We start from the raw sequence: 24,165 nt of genomic DNA on the forward strand, positions 1-24,165 counted from the left end.
TGGGCAAATGGTCCCTCAACTTGCCCTAGGTTTGTATATCTACCGTAGTACTCACCCCCTCTATCAGATCTCGTGGTCTATGCCACAAGGTTGAGGAAACATTATTGTTGGATTTACGTTTAGTTCCAACATTCACATACAGGGTAAGCAAAGAATCAGAATCCAAATTAAATCTATAAATACCATCACATAAATATTCAGTAAATACTAGATTATTGTCTTTATAAACTTTAAAAAAATTATTCCCAAACATAAAGTCATAAACCTCAGAATCAAGTTTTGATAAAAAAAATAAGATTTCTAGAAATAGAGGAGATATAGAAAGCATCCAATAAGTCCAGCAAGTATCTAGTATCCATTATGAGTCTGCAAGTGCCGATTGCTCGAACTTCAAACTCCATCTGATTCCTCATGTAGACAATACTCTCACTAGGACTTGGGCTCTAAGTTGAAAGGAATCCCTGTATAGAATTCTTTATATGTACAGTTGCACCAGAATCAATCCTCCATGTATTACAAGGAACATCAACAAGATTGATTTGAAAACAAACTAGGATAGAATTATTACCCTTCTTTTTGAACCAGGCTCGATGTTTCTGATAGTCCTTACGAAGATGTCCCTCCTTCTTGCAGAAGAAGCATTTCACTTTGCCAGAATTCTTGTTGTCAGTAGGTGGATTGGATGTTTGCTTCTTTGGTGCAACTTTGAAGTTCTTTCCCTTTTTACATTTATGTGAAACCATGTTAGCCATTTGTCCTCCTGCTTGCTTCAATCTTTGTTCCTCCTGAACACACTTGCTCTGAAGCTCATTCAGATCCCATTTATCTTTATTTGTGTTATAGTGGATCTTGAATGGTTTAAACTTCTGAGGAAGAGATTGAATGATCAACCCAACTAGGAAAGGTTCATTCAGTATTTGGTCCATCTTTGCCAGTTGTGCAGATAAATTTGTCATTCCATAGATATGATCAGCTATGGCACTGCTATCATTATATTTCATGTTCACTAATTTGGCCATAAGTGTGTCTGTAAGAGACTTATCTAAAGTAGAGAACCACTTTTCAATAGATGCCAGATATGTCTTTGCATCAGTAGAGTCGGGGATCGATCCTTTGATAAACTTTCTAATTGTTTTCTTGATAAACAAAAGGGACAACTGGTTTGATCGGGTCCACTTCTCATGAAGACTGATCTCATCTATGATACTCTTATCAATGAGATCAGCTGGCTTCTTATTGCACAAACAATAGTCATGATTGTCAGCAGTCAGATAGTATATCAACTCCTCATGCCAATCCAAGAAGTTTGAGCCAGTAAGGATGGGGACAGAAATAGGGATAGCCATAGGTGATGGTCCTTCTGAAAGAAAACATAAATACATACTTACATATCAATAATGCTTTGAGTTTCAATAATGCTAGAATTGTAATTCTAGAAAGAGCAACCTATTACATTAGTACAATCTATCCTTCAGGATCAAGAAAGTAATATGCTAGTGGTTCACTCAACAGGTGTTGGAAGTCACTTTTAGGACTAGAAATCTATCCAAACAGTGAAACAAAGATGTGTGTCTTTGGACACTCCCATCTTGACCCAACTGTTGGACTAATAATTTATCACAATGTCTTAAAAAATTATCTTTAATTTGATGGTATCACATTTATGTTTAGGGTTAACAGTTGTGGCCATCACAACTATGATGAAATGTGTTCCTTTAGGTACTCCCGTTCAACCTAATTGTATGACCTAATATCCTAAACTAATTGTAATAATTATGGAATAAAATTTTATTTATATTTTAGGCTAATAGTTAAATTCAACACAATTGAGAGAAGTGTGTACCTTTGGATACTCTTACTCTTCTCAACCATGTGAATGTCATTAATGCCTTAAAAAAATGTTTTATGATGTCATTTATTTAATGATGTTTGGATATAGTTATTTTTAGTTCAATCACCTTGAATTTTCATGATTGATCAGCTTTGGCGGCAATCGAATCACTAGGTTTCTTAATTTTATTCCTAAAATTTTAAAATCTAATCATTTATTACATCATTAAATAATTAATTTAATTATCCTAAAGTTTAATGCAACATATCAATATGTTATCTTAAAGTTCTCCCATAATAGCAAACATAGGGAAAGACGGAATCAAAATCAGATTCTAAATGAATACATAATCATAACGGAAGTAGTTATTTAATGATTCTGTCGTATAAGTCCGTCACAAAAGGGTTAAGTTTATGTCCCTAATATGCTTTTTCTTATTACTTAAAGTTCTATCACATAACATGTTTGTTTTCATAAACAGAAATAGCAAACATACACTACCATAAATAGAATACAAATAAATAGAAACGCATGTTTAAAAATAGAAAATAGAAACAGAAACAGAGACAGAATACTATTCTAGAACAAAAACATAAACCTGTTTCTTGAAACAAAAACAGAAATATATATAAATCAAAACAAATAGATTTATCGGCTAATTTCTATTTCAATTTACAATTTTCTTTAAAAAAAAAAAAAGAACCTGTCGGAATATTCCGATCAACGATGAAAAGTTGATCGGCGATGATCAAATTCTGGTGGGTCGCCAGTTGACCCGATGGGTCAAAAATCTAGATCAACGGGTCGGTTCATGGGTAGACCCACTGGGTCCGGTTCGGTTAAACTCGGCCCAGTTCGGTTCAAATTGATTTGATCCAATCATCTTGGTTCAACAAATTGATTTGGTTTGGTTTGGTTTGGTTCAATTTGATTTAATTTTGGATCAAATAAACCCCTTAATGGGCTATTGAGATTAATGGGCTGCAGTAATGGGTTTAAGTAATAATTTTGATTTGAATTAAACATTACATAGGCTAAAGCCCATATTCGAATCACTTAAAAGATAAATAAAACCCAACCCACCACTATAAAATAAAAGAAAAAAAACTCAATACTTATATCAGTAAAAGAATTTAGAAAATCCAACCAAATATGCATTATGATGGAAAAATCCTCATCTCAATCTCAACCTAAATCATATGTGTAGAACCAATTATTACAGCCCTTTCAATTGTTGATTTCATCCTATGACATGGTTGATTTCAACCTCCTTAATGGCGTATACCCAATAATAATTAACTCCAATAAAAAAAAAGGTACTTTCATGATTGATCTTAATTTTAAAACGATCCATAACCTATTGGCAAACTCAAGCTTTGATACTACTAATGGAATTTAAAATATAATAATTCCTAAATCATAATAAGGATCTTGCCAATACACTATGAACCATTTTAATCTAAAAGAGGGAAAACGACACACCGTTCACCATCGATGGTATGTTGTTTTCAGGGGAGCTTGATGCAGCCATTGATGCCGTCCTTGCATGAATGAACAACTTTTTTCTTTTTCTTAGAGGTAGGTTTCTCCCCTTGGCATTTTTTTAATGCACTTCTCTAATGGGTGAGATTAGTACGTAACCATACAAGGGGGGACCTAGTCTCTTTAATAACACAATGCCCATCTCCCATTAAGGTAAGCCAATCAATTAGAGAGCAATCTTCCCTATTTGCAACCAAAATAATATGATGGGTATTCTTAATAGAATCTAAGTTAATTAGCAATCAAATCAAATATTGAGTTTCCATAATGGAACCCAATCAATGATCAATTGGGACATATTAGGAAATAAATCATACATTTATATCTTAATAATATTACCTTTTAGAGAAAAGATAAGAGAGAGAGAGAGAGAGAGAGACCCTTTAACTATAAATGATATCCCAAATGAAATTGGGATGAGGGTTTTTAATTCTCTCTTCTATCCATTGGAGATTTTATAATAAGGTGGGCTTGGGCACAAGCTGAACTTCTTCGATTAGGCTACCACCCGGGGCTTGGTTTAGCTAAGGTTGGGATTCGCTACTCGATTATTCTCGCCACGCTACTAGGTACCTTTTTGGTCTAGGCTTTGATCCAAAAGCCCACTTTGGATTGAGAACGTCCCCCTTTTCAATAGTAAGGGGATTCATAGATTGAACTTGACAGGTTCCACTGTGGAGGCCCCTTCCTACACAAGTCGTGTCACCGCATTCACATATTGACTCAACTAAAGCAGGTAGCCAAAGCAAAGATAATGAAGGCTCTGGAGGAGGTTAACCGGAACTGGAGTCTTACGACAAATTTAGTAGTTCTATGGCTGAATATTAAGTCGAGCCCATGTGACTGAGTCACCCATACCTGAGCTCGAGAAACAAACCAAGTGAACTACGACCACCCACCGTTTCATTATATATATATATATATATATAATATTATATTATATTTCAAGAAAATATAGCATACATAGTCATGCATGAATACGAGCAAAAATTGTTAGGGTCACTAGTTATAGTCAGCACACTTCTTTGGTATCGATGAAAGAAAAAATCCCATAAATAATAAAAAAAATATATTTGTAAAATAAATTTTAAAATTAAACTATTTAAGTGAAATATTGCACAAAATAATGCAATAAAATATATCTTTTATGTTAGATACAGAATAAAAATATAAAAAGTTATAAAAATCCAGAAAAATACTATACATTATAAGTAAATAAAATATAGTCTGTGTACCTCAAGTAATTATTTTTAACTAAAATTAAAATTTATAAAAATCCAGAAATCAGCCTAAATTCTATAACTTGTAATATATACCTTACCCCACCCCCACCACCCCCCCCAAAAAAAAAAAAAAAAAAAAAAAAAAAACCCTATACCTTACACCTATATATCTCAACCAATTATTTTCAATCAAAACAAATATATTACTTTTTAGTTTATGGATTCATACATGGTAGTGTTTGAATATGGTGTGCACCAAATGTTGAAAGGGATATCCACTGACATTGAAATCAGGTTAATCGACGATCTATGTGAAAAGATTTCATATCATGAAGGAAACCTCAAAATTTGAAAAATTCTAGGTCTCATCCACCTTTCTCTCTCTTTCTTTTTTTTTTTTTTTTTTTTTTTCCCTTTTTTTTTTTTTTTTTATTAAGGGGATCGGAGGATATTGAAATTAAGGCAATCATAGTTCCAATGGGAAAGATTATTTTTCAGGGACCATTAATGGCCAACAAGAAAATTGTGATGGGAACCTCGGAACTTATTAGTTTAATAAATCCTAGGTCTCAATCACCTAAATTTTAAAGTGGGATCTGATGACATTAAAAATTTGATTTCTATATTAGGTGCATATTTCAGTACTCAAACTAGAAGCTTTATTGTTGTAACTAATTATTCATATTCAACTTCAGCTACGCAATTCGTAATTCTTGGAATCTTAAGCTATTTCTCGTTGTATTTGTCTTAACTTGAGCTATGTAATTTTACCTAATTTTATCTGCTATTTTTTATTCCTTACCATTCTATTCTGGGTTCTAATTGCAGAGACGAAGAGAAATTGATTAGAATGATAGTGAAAGACATCTCTGATGCGCTAAGTGGGTCGCCTTTTCCAGAGGCTGTTATAGAGATCCCAAACGAGCCAATAATGGAGAACCAGCCATCAACCCAACGCAAGTTGCAGCAGATACTTGATTGCATAGATGATCCTGATCCACGTTTTGGCATCATTGGAGTATATGGCATGGGGGGAGTGGGTAAAACCACCTTGGCTAAAAAAGTAAACAATCACTTTGAAAAAGACAAGGTCAGAGGATTGGAGACACCTTTTGAGACTGTGATAATGGTCACAGTGTCTGCCACTCCCAATATACAAAGCATACAAAACGAAATCGGTGATCGACTCGGATTAAGAGATAATAGGGTTAATGCTTTGTTCAAAGCACTAAAGAAAAAGAACTTTCTGTTAATTTTTGATGATGTGTGGTGCAAATTAAAGCTCGAGGATATAGGAATCCCTCACCCTCGAACCCACAAAGGGTGCAAGATCCTTCTCACCAGCCGGAGTAAAGATACCTGCACTGATATGGGTGCTAGAAAAACAATACAAATTCATCCCTTATCTGAAGCTGAATCATGGAACCTCTTTTGTGAAGTAGCTGGTGAACATGTTGCTACCGATGGTATAAAGTGTTTTGCTGAAAAAGTTGTTGGAAGGTGTAAGGGTCTCCCTCTTGCAATTGTCACTGTTGCTTCTGCAATGGCAAACCAATTTGGTGTCGGGGAGTGGGCAAATATGGTAAAGGAAATGGAGCAATCAGCCTCAGAGATCCGAGGTATGAAGGAAGAAGTATTTATTCCTTTAAAATTCAGTTTTGATAGATTGGAGAACGATATGCTTAGGAGTCTATTTCTTTATTTTTCATGTTTCCCTGAAGACTATGACATAGGGGAAGATGAAATGTTAAATTATTTGGTTGAAGAGGGATTAGTAGATAATTTAGGTGGTCTGATAGCTGCAAGGAATAAAGGTGAGGCTCTGATAAGAGGCTTGAAAATTGCCTGTATGTTGGAACGTGGAAGGTTTGAACGTACTGTGAAGATGCATGATGTGATAAGAGAGCTTGCACTTTGGATTACATCTTCGCCCAAGTTCTTAATAAGTAGTGGTGAATCAGTTAAAGAGGCACCACAGGTTCATGAGTGGGTGAATACAAGAAGGATTTCATTAATGTATACCCAAATAGACAAGTTTCCTGAGTTGGGAGAGAGGTGTCCAAATCTAACCACTTTGCTATTGAGGCAGATTGAGATCTGCATTATTATTCCCCCATCAAATTTCTTGCAACATATGGATCATCTTATCGTACTTGATCTTTCCTACAGTTTATTGGAATCTCTACCAGATTCATTGTCATGTTTGGTGCATCTTCGGGTGCTTAGGTTACAGGATTGTCGTTGCTTGAGATCATTGCCGGCACTGGGAATGCTCCGACAGCTCCAAGTTTTAGATTTGAATTGGTGTATTGGATTAGACCAGCAAATCCTTAGAGCACGAGGAGGAGGAGAAGGAGAACCATTTGATCAACGCCCGGAAGGTTTAAGTAATTTAAGATACTTGGATGTGACACATTCCACAGTTTCTATTCCAGTGGGGCTAATATCTCATTTGCACAAATTGGAGGAATTGAAAATGCTGGGAGCAAGAAAAATAAAATGGAGGGTGATTAGTAATGATGATGATGATGATGATCAAGATCATGAAAAATGGGATGAGAAGGAGGACGAGAGAAAAAGTGGGTTATCTACTAGTGACGATATTCATGACTACTCCATCATTGTTCTTGATGTGGAAGAGTTGTCCTACTTGACCAAGTTAACATCTCTTTCTATTCGGTTCAAAGGTATCATTATTTCTCATTGGTTCAAATCTTTGGCAAAACAGATTAGGGAATTGGAGCTGAAACGTTGCAAATTTGTAAAACAAGAAGCTCTACAAGCTCTCAATTATGATTCCCCAAATCTACGGGACTTGAGAATCAAGGATTGTGAGGGTGTGACATGCATGCGCACTGCTGCTGCAGTAACTATATTAGAAAACTGTAAAGATTTGGAGGAGGTTTTCGATGGACCCAGCCATAGTAAAGATTTGGAGGAGGTGGTGTTTAATGGGGATGAGCTCTACGGCCACTATGACATCTTTGGGAGTTTAAAGCTCAGAAGATTGCCAAAATTGAAAAGGATATGCTTTGGTCAACTAACGAATATATTAATAGATCAATGCAATAGCTTGAAGATTGTCTTCACCAAGGAAATGCTACACTTGTTAAACAAATTGGATAGACTTGCAGTTAACAATTGTGAAAGAGTAGAAGGAATAATTGAAGAAGAAGAAGAAGAAGGGCGGAATAGTTCCCCTAACATCTCACCCTTCCCAAGACTGAAGACTTTATATCTAGGAGACCTACCAACTCTACATGACTTGTGCAGCAACCACATCTTGAATTGCCCCCTTATAGAGTCAGTGACGGTGCAAAACTGTCCCAGGTTAAATAAGGATCCTCTCAACATTCGAAACCTGGATGTGTTACTTGTCTTGGACAAGAAGAACTGCCATGGGGAACGTTGGTGGGTAAAAGGAGATGAAGTAGTCATTGAAGAGGAGATCCAAGCTTAATTCTGTGCGACTCAGAGTCTCACATCAGAGAAACCAATTCTGAATCGATCCAACACATCTTTGATTCCCCCTGCTCTCTTCTGTGCTCTCACCTCACTCCATCTCTCTACACCTTATTTATTTTTCTTTGTATTGTGTGATTTTTTTTTACTTGGTATCTATCTCATGCTTCTGTATAGTTTATAAGTTGAAATTTGAAACTGTACGGAGGCACAGCTTTTTTTTTGCCAAAGGATGCTTTTATTAGAAGAAAAAAGGGAAATACATCAAAACCAAAAGAAAAAATGGAGCACAGCTGAGACCGCTAGAGAAACTTGCAATCACCACCTTCGGCATGGCCATCAGTAGAGAATGCAAGAAGTACCCTAGTAGAATCTGAATCTATGCCTGTCCATTGCATCATTCTCAATCTCCAACATAATGTGCCTTGGGATTGTCACAGAGGTTTCTGTGATCCTAGTTTTTGAAGCCTTCTTTGCCAGATAATCCGCAACCATGTTAGCCTCGCAAAAATAGTGTGAAATTTTTCATGAGATAGAGTTCAAGAATGGGAGAATAGCCACCCATCGTTGGAGCACAATCCATGGAATTTGGTTCTTCTGCACTGCAACCACCACACCAGCAGAATTTGACTCAACCCACACACCTCTTGCTGTAGAGTTTTTTGCCATTAGCAGCCCTTCCAACACCACCTCAAACTCAGCTTCGAAGATTTTCTTGATGCCTAAGAAAATGCTAAAAGAGTTGCATACCTGACCATCATTATAGTGAACAATGCCACCAGTTCCTGCCCTCCTTGGATTCCTCAGGGAGCTCTTGTCGACGTTGATTTTAATCCAGTTCGAAGGAGGTTTACACCAATGCACTTCCAGTGGGGGAATAAAATTGAACCCCAATTTCCTAGAGCATAAAATGTCACTAATGCTCTTCACTTCACCCTTCGATCTGCCCAAGCAAAGGAAAAGCTCTTGGTGAATAAATTCAAAAATATGAACATCAGATCTGGCCTTATCCTCTTGGCTTCTTCTATTTCTCTCCCACCAAATATTAGCAGCAATAATTGAGAAACTCATTAACCATGGGTTTTTTAAGTTTAAGATCCTTGCTTTGGACTTCCACCATTTGATCAACCCTTCAACAGATTGATGCACCGACCAAGAAATCCCAAAATATGCGCAAAATGTTTCCCATACGCAAGCTGAATAGGGACAGCGAATAAAAACGTGGTCAATGCAGTCTTCATCCTAGTTGCAAAGGAAGCATCTGGATGCCATCATAATACCTTTCCCTTTAACCAGCTCATCCGTTGGGAGCTTCCTGTGGGCAAGATGCCACCCTAAAGTAGAGTACCTTGGGGGAAGCCCTTTCCTCCAAATCAAGGAGAACCAAGGACCTTTGGGGATTTTTCTCTAATTTCATCCCAAGCAGAAGCCATGGAAAATGTTCCCATAGGCGACAATTTCCAAGATCAAAAATCCTCCATCTGACCAGGGGAAAGCTTGATCTCCTTGATAGTATTAAACACGTTGTTTGGAAGATCCTAATTCACCACGAGAAGGTTCCATTGCCCATCCTAGATAATCTCACTTACTTTGGCATTGGTGTTGAGGGAAGAAAGGTCCACAATCTGAAGCTCCTCCAACAGAGATTTAGGCACCGCTTTTAAAACTCAATATTATTGTAGCAACTCCTACAAAATGTTTTATATTCCTCTATTTATTTCAGTGTTCCTCTATGATACCCCTTTCCAAGGCTTGAAATTGCACATTGGTGGCATGCAGAACTCTATCCTAATCATATAATTGGGTGATTTGAGTCTTGAATTCTCAATATCTGGGTGTGAGGGACATCTCATTGTGCCCTTTACTCTTTTTCTTAAATCCTCCCCATTGTGCTATTTTGTTGTTAATTAAAACACATTTTTTTCCTTTTGAGAGAGAGAGAGAGAGAGAGAGAGGTTGAGAGAGAGTGAATCCAGTGCATAGCACACTGGTTGTAGCCTCTGCTTGTAGAGCGGGCGCCAAGAATGTGGAAGGTCTAAGGATGGACTCCTTTCATATGTGTTCTCCCTCCCCCCGCGTGAGTAAAGTCCCCTTGGATAGTTCCTTAGAATGTAATAGCAAAAAAAGAGAGAGATGTGGAAGAAGGAAAGAATAAAGAATAAAGGCATCAATGTTATTTTTAATTTATGGTCTCTGAGCACTCACTGGATTGTGCAATGGGCATTTGGGCTTCCCTCCAATTATTGTAACTTGACAGAGTAGGGAGTGAGCATCACTTCAGACCCAAGACTCTCAGATTCATTAATTGAACAACCAAAAGAAAAAGTTTGAATCCAACACTAACTTTCTCATTTGAGCACACTACAAAAGAGTCCAGGAAAGCCTCATCCCTCAACTTTCCAAACATTAAGGTTCTATATTGTAGTGTTTTTGTTTTAAAAAACCAATTCTAGGTTCAGCACAATTTTTTTTTTTTTTTTTTTTTTAAGGTTTTGAAATGCTGTTTGGTGACACTAAAAAAAAAAAATTGTTAATAGGAAGAAACACAAACCTGTATGAATTGCACTTAAAAAAATTATTTTTATTGTTATAAAAAATTACATAAAATGCCACATACACCTTAATTTTTATACTTAGATTGCAATGAATTACATACAAAATCTAAGTAATTCACCGAATTACATATAAAATGCATGAAATACTTAGATTACATGAATTACTTAGACATACACCAAAATCTAAGTAATTCATGCAGTCTAAGTAATTGCATAAAATACCAATTTTGGTGAATTACTTAGATTTTTTATTTTATTTTATTTGTCAAAAGATCATTTGTATTAAAATAGAAAGGAAAAAGAAAAAAAAAAATTTGTGAAGACTACCTGGAAATTCCTAGGGAAGCAAAACCAAAACAAGACTCGCTCATGCCCACTCCCCACCTTTGACATTGCCAACAACAGGGAGGGAACACAATGAAGACAGAAATTAAAAGAATACCAAATGGCCACTGACAGCCAGCAATCGTCTTCTACAGACTAACCCATCCGGTATTGTGGTCTACCTATACCGTCAACTTGTAGACGCTCAAGAATAGAGGAAGGCCATATAGACAAAAGAGTAGTTCTTTCACATTTTGCTGCTGATTTTGCAAGATGATCAGCAATGAAATTAGCCCTCCTTGTAGCAATGAGTTAATTTCCACTCAGGAGCAGACAAGAAACTCTGGACGGTTGACCATTACAGCAAGACAGACCATGGGACCAACCCTTTAGACACCATTACCACCACTACAGCTGAATCACACTCATTCCATATCCTAGAATATGTATTATCCCCTGGCCATCTATAGACCTATCATAAGTGCATGAAACTCTACCTTCAATTTTGTGGTCACACCAAAGAATAACCTGAAGTGAGCAACTACATGGGCTTTATTATCCTTAAACACGTCTTCTACACCCACCCTACTAGGGTTACCCATCGAGTATCTATCAATATTTAATTTCACCCATCCTGGTGAGGAAGCATACCAAAACACCTCAATCAAAACATTGGGCCTAGATCTTGGGACATAGATTTTGAGCCTGTTGGAACACATGAGATCTACAATAGAATGAACTTGCCCTCTCAAGTTCAGGGCCAACACATTTAACTCTCCCAACACGAAGGCAAGAACTTGCCTCTAATTTCAAGAAATTACATTAAACCTTCTTGAATTCCTTTCTAGTAAGAAAAAAAATGGAATCAACTCAAAGCCCATAGTCCAAGGCCCCTTCAAACTCATAAATCAGGATTTACACTTCCACAATCTGCTAATTTCCAAATAATTGAAAATTTTATTTGGCAAGGTAACTCTAAAACAATCTGAAAAGGAGACCAGAGAAATCTGGCACAATCACATTTAATAAATAGGTTTTAAATAGACTTCTCTTCCCGATGGCATAACTCACACCTCGAAGTCAGATGGATCCCTTTCCCTTGAACCACATTATCACATGATAATTTTTCATGGATGAGCTTCTATGGGAGAGGATTTTCGAAGAATGTTAGGAGATTTGGTAGGGATTGGCACAATGGCTATGGAAGAAGACAATGGGGGTGCTAGGGAGAATTTGGATTGTGGACTTGAAGTTCCTCAACCAGTGAGAAATCAGGAGGCTGCTAGTCATAGGCGATCATTGATGAGCACATTTATGTGTGAAATCTAGGGTAGTAAAACATGCATTTTACATATTTAGAATAGACTTACCTTGGGTTTTACTCTCTTTTTGCAGGTTTTATATTTTCAAGGCCTTAAGGAATATCGGACGGTATATCTCCAATTTTACACTAAAGAGGTCATATTTCTTTTCATGGTTATGAAAAGGACGAAAATTCTGAGTAAGATGGACGTGTTCAATTAAAAGTACACATTCGCTTGGTCACCCGTACAAGTGATTATTCTTTTCGGGCCAGAAAAAGAATAATGAATCAGAACTGAATAGAGATGCAGAACCATCCCGTCTGCACTTGTTCTAGGGTACAAAAGAATATTCTAAATACCAACAAAGATCGATGGACTGCACCCTTAAGTGATAGAAGATTCATTTTTGGTAACAACAACTACTTAGCATAGTTGGTGAGCTGTGGTGTGCAAAAATCTCATGTTAACCAGGAGGTCTCAAGTTTGAACTTCTTGGCTATTTGTTTTTTGCTCTCCTATTTTCCAACCACTTAAAGATCAAGGGCATCGAGGAGATTTCCCATTAAATTAGAAGATTGGTCAAAGTAAAGCAAAAAAAATTCGGCCAGGGTTTCTTGCGAAAGAAGAGAGAGAAATAAGGAAATAAAAGAGAAAAATAATAAAAAAGGGAGAAAAAATAGGAAAGGAAAAAAAAATGGAAAAAAATAGAAGAAAGAAAAATCATCCAAGAGGCTATTTTTTTTTTTTTTTTTTCTCTGATTTCTACCACTTAAGATCAAGGGCATCGGAATTTCCATTAGAAGATTGTCAAAGCAAAGCAAGAAAAATTCGGCAGGTTTCTTGCGCAACAAGAGAGAGAAATAAGGAATAAAAGAGAAAATAGTAAAAAAGGGAAAAAAAATAGAAAAGGAAAAAAAAATGGAAAAAATAAAGAAAAAAAAACATCCAGAGGCTTTTTTTTTTTTTTTTTTTTTTGCTCTCCTATTTTCCAACCACTTAAAGATCAAGGGCATCGAGGAGATTTCCCATTAAATTAGAAGATTGGTCAAAGCAAAGCAAGAAAAATTCGGCTAGGGTTTCTTGCGCAAGAAGAGAGAGAAATAAGGAAATAAAAGAGAGAAATAGTAAAAAAGGGAGAAAAAATAGGAAAGGAAAAAAAAATGGAAAAAAATAGAAGAAAGAAAAATCATCCAAGAGGCTGCCCACATTTGAAGAAGAGAGAGAAAAAAATAGGAAAGAAAATAAAAAAAAAAAAAGGAAAAAAGGAAAAAGGAAGAAAAATCGTTGGAGATTCCCTACTTCCTATTTTCTCTCCTCTCTTTTCCCTACACCTCATCAAAATCGTCCAAAGGACCCTAGCTTGGATGTCCTCCTCCACTCCCTCCATATTCCTTATAAAAGGGAGTCCACCAAAAGCTAAAGGGTTGAACTTCCCTTGTTGTTTTTTTCTTTTTCTAATTTTTAATGTGCTCTTCTTCTAGTTTTAGTTCTAGTTCTTTTTAGTTTTTCTTACTTTAAACACTTTTGTAATTGGTTTTTTTTCATGAATGCAATGTTTTTTTATTTTTATGGTTCATGTTATTCAAGTTATTCATAGGTGTAATAATTTTAATTTCTAGTTCTAGGCTTAGTTCTAGGTGACAAGAACAAGCTATAGAGCATGTCTTTCAAGTTTAATTTTTCTCTTCAGATTTGTTATCTCTAGTACTAGCAATTTCAGATTTGGTTTATTCCAGATCTGGTTTTCAGTACTGGTAGTATTTCAAATCTCAATCAAGTTTTCAAGTTCAAGTAAGTAGGTTTCTACAATAGTCATCTCACCCCCCTCTCATTCCCTCTTCTTGCTACCCTTTCATTCTTAAAGTAGGATTTAAATTTTAGTTTTTACGTTGATACTTTCCCCCTTCCCCCAAGGTCCTTGGCTAGATGCATGTGTTGGGTTTTCCCTTCTCTAGTTATGGAACCATCATTTTATTATGATTATTTATATTGCATCCCTTCTCCTAGAGCCAAGTAGAAAAACCCTTACAAGTGTACTCTCTGGTCAAGTAGGGAAGCTCATATTATTTATGGTGCATATCTCTGGCTAAGTAGAGATACCTACTTGGGTGCCTCTCTCTAGCTTTCCCTCCTTCTTGATTTTATTTATTTACTTTTTAGCACTTTTTATTTCAGCACCTTTACTTTCAATTATTTTCTTTTTAATTGTGTGGTTTGAGTATTTAATTCCTAGAGGATGAATGGTTAGGGTTAGATGTTAATGATTAGGTCGTTCAATTTTTATTGCAATTTCAATTCCAATTTCCCTAGATGTGCTGGTTAAGACGTTTTTTAGATGCATGCTTTTTAAGGCGGTGTAAACACCCAAGTTTGTCACCCTCCACGGGTTATGATGAAATGTGGATCTTGGACGTGACTTCTGACTTTTGATCAATAGAGATGATGGACTAAGAAAATCCAAAAACATTCCCCTACCTGAAAATCCTGGAAACCCCGTGCTGGAGAGAAGAGGGTCCAATTTTGAATTTTCACATATGAAGAAATCTGGTCAGAATAACTGTACAGATGGATAGTGATTGGAAACACGATTCTAATGATATATGGCACATCAAAATCGGACAGTCGGATCTCCCGTGATTATCCCCAAAAAATTACATTTTCCCGTACGCATGCCTCGCACACTGGTAAGCCTGCTGGAAAATTGGAAAAAATCTCCTACCTACCCAAAACTCATTCCCTACCTACCCAAATAACCCAGAAACATTCCCCCACCTGAAAACCTAAAAACCCCAGCATGGGAGAGAAGAGGGTATAATTTTAACTTTCTATATATGAAGGAATCTGGTTAAGATGACCATACAGATGGATAGGGCTCGAAAATACGATTCCGATGACTTATGGCATGTCAAAATTGAAACGTCAAATCTCCTGTGACAGTCACTAGAAAAATCTGTGATCGTGCACACGTAGTGCGCTGGCCAACAGGCCAACCCGGATGCATGTTGCACGCACTGGCTAGCAGGCCAGCCCGCAGGCATGCTGTGTGCTAGCCGCTGCCTAGCACATGCTAGCCCATGCCTATTGCCCAGCCAGCCATCCAGTCCTGCCCATACAGCCTCATGTGTATGTCCTAGCATAACCCAGCCCGTGCCCCCGCACGACCCTGCCCATGGTCCAGCTGGCTGTAGCCCTCATGCCTGTAGGCTATTGCTAGTGCCCCAACTGGCTATAGCCCGCGTGTCCGTAGGCTACTACCAGTGCCCCAGGTGGCTGTAGCCCATGCATGTGCCTATTGCTGCCCATCCCATGCACTTGCTGTTGCCTGTGCCCATGTACATGCTACCCCGCGCGCTATGTGCTGCACACGCATGCTGCCCCGTGTGCCATGTGCCGCACACCAATGCCACTTCTAGCGTGCCATGTACCACACACCAATGCCACTTCGTGCACACCTAGGCCACTACCGGTGTGCCATGTGCTGCACAACCATGCCATTGCCCGCACACCTTGTACACATTACCTACCCTCCCGTGCTGACCTTGCCCCGTCCACTTCGGCCCAATCTTGTGCGCCGTCGTCAATGACCGAGATTGGTATTCTATTGGCCCAGTGGGTGAAGAGATTTTCTTTTCCCCCACTTGAGACTAAAAACCCACTTTTTGGCTAAGAATTCTCTCTCCCGAAAAAACCCCTTTTATCCATTGGATAAAAACCCACCTCACCCATTTTAGTCCAAGAACCCCTTTTACCCATTGGATAAAAGCCCTCTTCACCCATTTTAGTCTAAGGAACCTTTTTTCTCCGTTGGTTAAAAATAGTCCTTCTTCCCCATTAGTCTGAAAATCGTATAAATACCCCCTCCTTTGGATTTTACACACCAAACAACCCCACCTCACTCCATAGTAGTGAAGCCCTCTCTACTCCTCTGCTCCATCTTCATGAAGATCCAAAATCTTGTTCGGATCTTCGAAGTGTTCTTTGGGACTTTGAAGATCTTCAATCTAAGTCTTTAATCCAATCTAGTTTTTTTCAAAAATAGTATATTCTTAGCCTCCCCCCTTGAGTGTCCTTGATCTTTATCATAAATAGAAATCCCTCCCCCCTTGAGGTTCTTCGGGTCTACAAAGAGATCTTTGTCAAGATCCGGAGTTCTGTTCGGATCTTTAAAGTGTTCTTCGGGCCTTTGGGGATCTTCAATCCATTTTTAGGTCAATCCATTTCTTTCCAAAAATAGAAGTTCCTAGAGGAAGCTTTGTCCGAATGGCTCTGAAATCTTTTCAGAAATAGCCATTCCCAGGGGAAGCTCTGCCGAAGTGCCACCTCAGCCTAGCCCTCCCCTAGCCTATCCCCATCAGAAGCTCTGTCAGAGTGCCACCTCAGCCTAGCCCTCCCCTAGCCTATCCCCAACAGAAGCTCTTCTGGAGTGCCACCTCATCCTAAGCCTAGGAATAGCTGAAGCTATGTCCGAATCCAAATCTGAAAGTAACCGTTCCTAGTTGAAACCTTGTCCGAATATAATCACAGTCAACATCTCTCAAGAAAGGAAGTTGGAGGTCAAGACCATCTTTCCCTGAGCCAGGAGAATCTGAAAGATAGTCCGAGCTGGTACTAATCAGGGGCCCACCCCTCTTAACTTGAAACAAGGGTTAAGTTCAGGTACAGTTTCTCAACCAACTTGTCATCATGTAGACTTTATATAGACCTTGTTTCAGTGTATATACTAGTTTAAATTCAGTTAATGTATATATGTGTGATAACTTAGCCATGCATATGGAATAGTAATAACCATGGAAAATGTTCATTCTTAAGCATCAAGTAGGAGACCGGTCGAACTGGGTAGATTGGGTGCCTAACACCTTCCTAATTCTATAACTTGACACTTACCCTAAATCTCTGGACCAGACTAAATTTTAGGGCCTTTTCTCAGGAATTGGGCCCCACCCCAGTGTCCTAGACCTATAACCCTAGGTGGCGACTCTAAACCCCCATTTGTATGATCCTGATCCCTGTATTGGACCGTCATCAAACCCTATCTCAAATGATGAATTTTACACTCTTGCAATATAGGCCCCCATATATCTCTGAGCTGCGATACGATGGTGCAGGGCCCACTGGGTAAGCACACATGACACACCCCCTCCCTCACGTGAAAGAGATGGAGAGGAGAGAGGATGGAATCGACACGTATAAGTCCATCTCTGGCCGCTACCCTCACAGGAGGTAGTTAGAATTAGATTACAATCATTAATTTATGCACTTTCACATTACTAGAAGAAGCCTAAAATAAAGTGGCTGCTCTCCTTGTGTTTGACCCGTTAGCTACACTGATTGATACGCTTGTGGTTACTTTTAAATCTCAAAAAATCATATGCAAATGCCTTGGGAAATTCTTCCTGGTTGGCCATTGATTCCCTTCCTGAACCTATTCAGGCTGGGCATATCCGTTGTATTGTGATCCCTCAAAAAATATTATGGATCAAAGAGAGAGAGATGACACCAAGTGTTCATGCATCGTGTGTCAGTTTAATTGGAGGGGATTCATACCTTCTGATCCCAGATGGTAAGTGACCCAACTCCTCACACACAAGTCTAGGCACATATCAAAGTTGCTGAAAGGCCTTGAGCATGGCCGAGGGCAACCACTCGTACAATACCAGCCATGGAATAGCAAGCAGTCAAGACAACAAGCTGTCTTGACCACCAAAAATATGCCACCGAATCCACTGGGCCTGAATCCAGTGTATGTTTTTAGTGAACATAATAGGCTGCTATTATGGTGTCGATGCCCGTGGGTCCCACCACTCATGTCGTAAATAGTCTAGGATGAGCCCAAATCATCCCCCATACTTTACTTATAACGTGAACGCATTTTGAACCTAAGTGGATTGGTCCACGGGCTCTAAAAGTCATAATAACCCGATTAGTCCAAATAGGGTCCAACCAAATAGACCTTAAGGTCCATTTTAAATTATAAGTTAGAAATGAGGAAGAAGAAGAAAGAAGAAGAAGGAGAAGAAGGGGAAGAAGAAGGAGAAGGCTCGCCTTGGTGCCGGCTGTCGCCAAGTTGCCAGAATCGCTGGCGAAGTTAAGTACACTCACTTCCGCCACTCTCTCTCTTCATTTCAACCTAGACAAATCTGGGTATGGATGGAATCTTAGTGTACAAACCATTTTAAAGTCGTAGAATGCGAGCTCTACCCTCACGATGATGTTGTCGAGCTCGAACCAAGCCCGGTGAACTCTGGCAACATGTATTACCAACCAACTAGGATTTTGATCGTTCGATCAATGTATCTCCCAAATGGCTTAGTGGAATCAGGATTTTATTGGCTTAAAATGATGTTGGGGACATCCTTTAAAAACTTCATGGAACCAATCCTGGAGATCGGGCCCGAGCCGAAAAGCCCTAAAATGGGTGGACTGTCCTGAACCACCACCGAAAACAGCCCATCGGATCCACTGGGTCTACTATTGGTGGCATATTTCAGGTGGAATATTGAGCCTTAGGAGCTCTCTATTAGTTCCACTGAAAATAGGACTGATATTTTCGATGGAGATTCCCTATTTCTGGTGGGTGTTTCAGGTGACATTACTGTCACTGATGGATTTTGTCTATACCCTTTGGGGGTGATCCATGTGGGTTCCTCTCGATATCTTTTACACGTACTAATGAACGATTGTCCTTATGTCTAGGACAGTGACACGCTTGAGCCCCGAGACCAAAACTCAGTGGATTGATCGGTGGCCTTATCTGAATCCTAACATAAGCAGAGATCAACAAGGTGAGGGATGGTTGTTTATTTTGGATTGTTTAATTATTATAGAATTTTTCACATACATAGATTTAATATGCTTAATTATATTACTCACATAATGATGGTGATTATCATATGTTACATTCTTATAGATTTCATATGAATTGTTCATTTATATGTATAATGGTATCCGATGTAGTACCGATACCGTGATCATTGTGTGTTTGGTTGTGTGTGTGAGACAGAATCCGACGTGGCCAAGGTGGTACTAGTGCCATGATTTCTATGTGTATATTGCATTCATGCTTTGATTATGGGTATTAGAGTTAGTTGTAGTCGCGGGTTACACTTTGTGGCCAAGGTCTCGCTGGTATCGTGTACCCTGGGACTGCATTTGGAAATTGATACGCTTCGTGGTCGATGGTTGGTACTGGTGTCACGTAGTCTATACTCAACTGTGAAATGTATGCTAGATTAGGTAAACGGTCTTGGGTTTCACTTTGTGGTCAAGGTCTTGCTAGTATCGTGTACCCGGGACTATATTTGGAGATGGATTACACTTTGTGACCGAGGTCTCTCCAGTATCGTGTAATTCATACTAATTGTATCATTATGAAGGCATATAGCATATATGTGGTTAGGTATCACTCCCTATGCTACGAACCCTTGCCAACAGGGGTTGAGGTGTTGGATAACCCATTGTGATATGTTCGATGAGCCTTTTCGGAATGCTACACCCACGGTATGATGTGATTATTACTGAAGACGGGAACCTATCCGGCATGGCTGATATGTTACCTTGTCATGACTGCCAAGAGGGGCTTATCATGGGTTTACAGGGTGACCCATGGACACATATGGGGACAGTCAAGCTTCTATTCAAGGCTAGGGTTTATATACTTGCATAGTCGATGGCGGTTCTGAGACGAAGGATACAACCTAATGTGCCATAGTAGCATTTACCAAACTTAGTTTGCATTGTTGGGTGGATAACAAATAAATGAACAACATCACAAGCATCATGGATTATGTGTTTAATTTTTGCTATCATGCATCATGAATTATTATTGCTACTATCTTGCTTGGATGTGCTTGACCCCACCCCTCACTAAGCGAGTTGGAAAGCTCACCCACGTATACACACTTTTTAGATGATGATGTAGGTACAGTCGTGCCTGTGGCTAGTGACTCTTTTTCCCCCCGGACCTGAGTATGGAGTGATCGACTGGTGGATGCCGGAAGCGAAGGAGCATGGCCAGGACTATGCTTGTGACTTTTGTGCATACATGGTGCCATGAGGTGTTTTTCGTATTTTTGATTATGTTGATACAGGTCTGTGAATATTATGTTTTAAACTTGATATATGTAAGTCTTGAAGGATTATAAACAGAATAACTTGGTAAACAATATTATGTTTATCACTAGATAATTTGCCCATTTATATCTGATGAATTCACTGTTTTTGGTTGGTTGTGATGTGAGATTGTGAAATGTTAAGGTACTGCTATCAACGATCCTAATAGGTTTGTAAGATAGACACGTGTTTTACTCATACCACTGGTATTCCTAATGGTAAGTTGGGTCTACTGAAATTGGGGTGTGACAGCTATGGTATCAGAGTACAAAGCTCTGCCTTAACTCACAATCTCGATTGAACCATGACTTGGGGAAGTTAGGATTAAATAAAAATCTCAAGACAACAATAATAGAAATTGCACAATTAGGAGACAAGCATGGTGTTAAAACCATTTCATTATAAAGAGAATTTGAATGCACAACTTCACTTTTTGTAAGAAAATAAAGTACTGAAATTAGAAAATCCTAACTAGCCTAAGCCTAGGAAATTAAACAATTGAAGCAAATGACAGAATGTAAAAAGTTCAACTAAACCTAAAACATCAATCTCAAATAAAACATGGAAAGGAAAATCCTAAAAACTACATTGGCAAACATACCACTACTCTACTGCTATTGGTTCTGTCCTTGGCCCTGAGCTTGGTTTGGACCATACATTCCTGGAGGAGGCATTGAAATACCAAGATGGAAGACCATCACCTGCATCTGTGCCTCTAGGGAGGCTACTCTATTGTCCCTAAGACAATAGGTCCTGTCTATGCTGTTAAGGCGGCCATCTATACTCTTCATCAGAGATGTGGTGGTGTCGAGGTGGGCCATAACATCATTGAGACCATAAGGCCTTGCACCCCTAGTGCCCTAAGAAGTAGAAGCAACCAAAGAACCTATAGTCTGGGGATCAGGTGGTGGAGCCCCACTAACCCCAGCAGCTTCTCCTCCTGCACCACCAACACCTCCACTAACATCACCGGCATCACCACCTACATTACCAGCACAGCCACCCTCTACCTCCATAGGCTGTTGACCCTCTCCTAGAATAGGTGTCACCACCCTTAGATATATGGTCATCTTCCTTAGAGAATCTTGGTTGAAAGCTATGACCTCTTCACCCAAGCATGCCTCTCCCTCCATGTCCACCCCAAAGTGGTGAAAGATGTTAATAAGTATTCTTCCATAGCACAGCTTCCCGCTCAGTCATCCACTCTTTCGGACCGAAGTACCATGGTCCATATAAGGAGGTAAGGAAGACATATCTATGCCCCCATGTACACACAGTAGGTCACATAGGCTTGTAGTACAGATACCTCATCATAGTGTCTATAAGTGGGAAGAGCATTCAACTGAATCACACGGCAGACGACCTTTGGAGTAGCAAAGTAGTTGACTGAGCGGTTCCACCCCTTGGCTTCCTTAATCAACATGTCGTTTATCTTCTAAAAAGTATCGGGACTCTGAGGCGGGAAGTACACTAGGTCACTGGCATTGCTGACCATCAGAATATTGGACAACTACCCCATGTCAAAGGAGATCTCCACCCCTTCACAAAAGAGGTGATCTGCATCTCTTTAGTACCCCAGTTCACATATTGCAGGTTGGAGTAGAATAAGATTGGGTTGAACTGAGCGGCAGAGTCTTGCTTCTCTTGTTTAATGGCACGATGGGTACGTACACGGCATCCAGACATCGTTGCCATATGATTCCTAAGGATTAAGAATGAAAAACCAGGTTCAATGGCTGAATGTAAAGCTCACAGAGAAGAAAATCATAAAACTATATTACGGAGAGGAGGAACATACCTTTGGTGGGCATGTGGCACTGATCGATCATGAAATAGTGAGAGAAAGGTTGGGAATGGGTTGAAAAGTCCTCCTTGGCCGTTTCCACACCTTTTCCATAAGTTAGAATAGGGTTTTGTACAATGAAACCTAAAACCGAGCCTATTTATAGTAGTTTTGGCGGCACCAAAAACAATCCACCGGAAACACTGGGCTTGCATCCAGTACCTGTTTTCGGTGAAGTGAAAAATTCCAAATTGCTTTCTGTTTTGCCCACCAAAAATAAAACTAATATTTTCGGTGGATTAAGCCATACTTTCAGTGAGAAGTCTCCTTGTTTCCAGCGGACTAAGTTGGAAAATAAATTATTTTATTTTTTAAATCTAAATTATTATATTGTTGCCCTAATATTGTGCCCCTTTTTGATATGCAGATGATCAGATCCAAATATGTGCGGACCCCACCTATACATACCCTAACCCTATTTTCGCCTATCGTATATGTGTAGGACCCACTATGCATGCATGTGTTCAAATTACATGTAACCTTGTATATGTATATGTTCCTCCACAGGATTCATGTCACGTAGGAACACTCGATCCCAATCCTGATCACGCCTATCGCCTCCCACTTCCCCTACACGGAATTGGGGTAGACCCCACAATGCACCTGGCTCCATTGGTACTTACAGCCCAAGATGTGGCATCCATCATAGATAACATGATGTGGGGAGTTGAAGAAAGGAAAAAATAGTTTATGATAGGGATCGATGATAGGATCCAGGCAGCAATGAAAGCCCATAATGCACCGCCCGCACCTCCTACTCCACCGGCACCTGTTCCAATACCCGTTGGATCGGCTACCCTTTAAACGTCTATTGGGGCACAAGTGCATGGGCAAGGGCATCTAAATGTGCATGGGTAGGTGCACGACCCGATGTTGGATCAAGCCCAAGCCCATGTAGAGGGCTGGATAGACTTGACAAAAATGATAGAGAAGTTTCAATGGCTTAGGACCCCATGCTTCTCATAGGTGAGCCATAACCCGTTGTATCCATAAAGATGGATTGGTGGAATGGAGAAGGTTTTTAGACTGATAGGCTGCACTGATGAGCAAAAAATTTTATGTGTGGCCTATCAGTTACAGAATGAAGCGGATGATTGGTGGAGTGCCACCGAGCCAATTTTGAGGGCTAGTAATGCGAACCCCACTTGGGTAGAGTTCAAAGGGGCCTTCTTTGAGAACTATTTTCTAGAAAGCTTCTAGGATAGGAGAGAGAGTGAGTTCTCTTAGTTGGTTCAAGGTTCCCAGTCTGTGCTCGAGTATCAACAATGCTTCGAGGAGCTAGTCCATTTTGCTCCTGAGCATTTCAAAGGTGATAGAGCTAAAGCAAAGAAGTTTGAGAAATGGTTGAGGCCAGGTATTTCATCAACCATTATGGGGTTGAAACTATAGACCTATGCTGAGGTGGTCTAAGTGGCAAAATCTATTGAAGATCAGGATAGAGACAACTTCACGGTCCTGTAAGGGACAGAAAAGAGGCCAATGGGATCAACTAATTCTAGGGGGCAGTAAACCTTTTCGAGTGCCCTATGTCAACCTAAATTTAGTAAGTCAAGAATCCGAATGCTAGTCAGACTTCCTAGTCCTCCTGGTCTAGTGCTGTATCTCAGTCTTTGGGATCGAGCCCGAGGTGCTTTCATTATGACCAGTCAGGACACATGGCGAGGACATGTCCCCACCAAAGGCCAGGTGATGCACCATACACTATGCCACCTAGGCCCCAGCAGACATATTCAGCCATTAGACTAGTATAGTCCCTACAGAGCCAGAGACCATAGAGCAGAGTGTTTGCTATGATTACAAAAGATGCCGAGGATGCACCCGGTGTAGTGACAGGTACATTATTGATATCATTATTTCTTGCACATGTGTTATTTGACTTAGGAGCCTCGCATTCATTCGTGTCACCAGCATTTGGGAAGAAGATGAGAATTCCAACCAAGGGACTAACTCAATGTTTGGTTGTGAGCACCCC

The 24,165-nt window shown here is 39.4% G+C and overlaps 2 protein-coding genes across 2 annotated transcripts; one reads left to right on the plus strand and one right to left on the minus strand.

Moving 5' to 3' along the window:
• Positions 1–255: 255 nt before the first annotated feature.
• LOC122070492 lies at positions 256–1,359 on the minus strand. Its single transcript, XM_042634651.1, has one exon. The coding sequence runs from the start codon at positions 1,344–1,346 to the stop codon at positions 444–446; it is 903 nt and encodes a 300-aa protein (XP_042490585.1). The 5' UTR covers positions 1,347–1,359; the 3' UTR covers positions 256–443.
• Positions 1,360–5,140: 3,781 nt separating this feature from the next.
• Positions 5,141–8,056, plus strand: LOC122070503 (disease resistance protein RPS2-like). Its single transcript, XM_042634665.1, has one exon. It carries the CDS (start codon positions 5,447–5,449, stop codon positions 8,054–8,056), a length of 2,610 nt encoding a protein of 869 aa, XP_042490599.1. The 5' UTR covers positions 5,141–5,446.
• The last annotated feature ends 16,109 nt before the right edge of the window (positions 8,057–24,165 follow it).

Source organism: Macadamia integrifolia, unplaced genomic scaffold, assembly GCF_013358625.1.
Source record: "Macadamia integrifolia cultivar HAES 741 unplaced genomic scaffold, SCU_Mint_v3 scaffold938, whole genome shotgun sequence".
Taxonomy (NCBI): domain Eukaryota; kingdom Viridiplantae; phylum Streptophyta; class Magnoliopsida; order Proteales; family Proteaceae; genus Macadamia; species Macadamia integrifolia.

Coding starts and splice junctions, on each gene's coding strand:
- LOC122070492 (XM_042634651.1), bottom strand. CDS start 1,346: ATGGCTATCCCTATTTCTGTCCCCATCCTTACTGGCTCAAACTTCTTG.
- LOC122070503 (XM_042634665.1), top strand. CDS start 5,447: ATGATAGTGAAAGACATCTCTGATGCGCTAAGTGGGTCGCCTTTTCCA.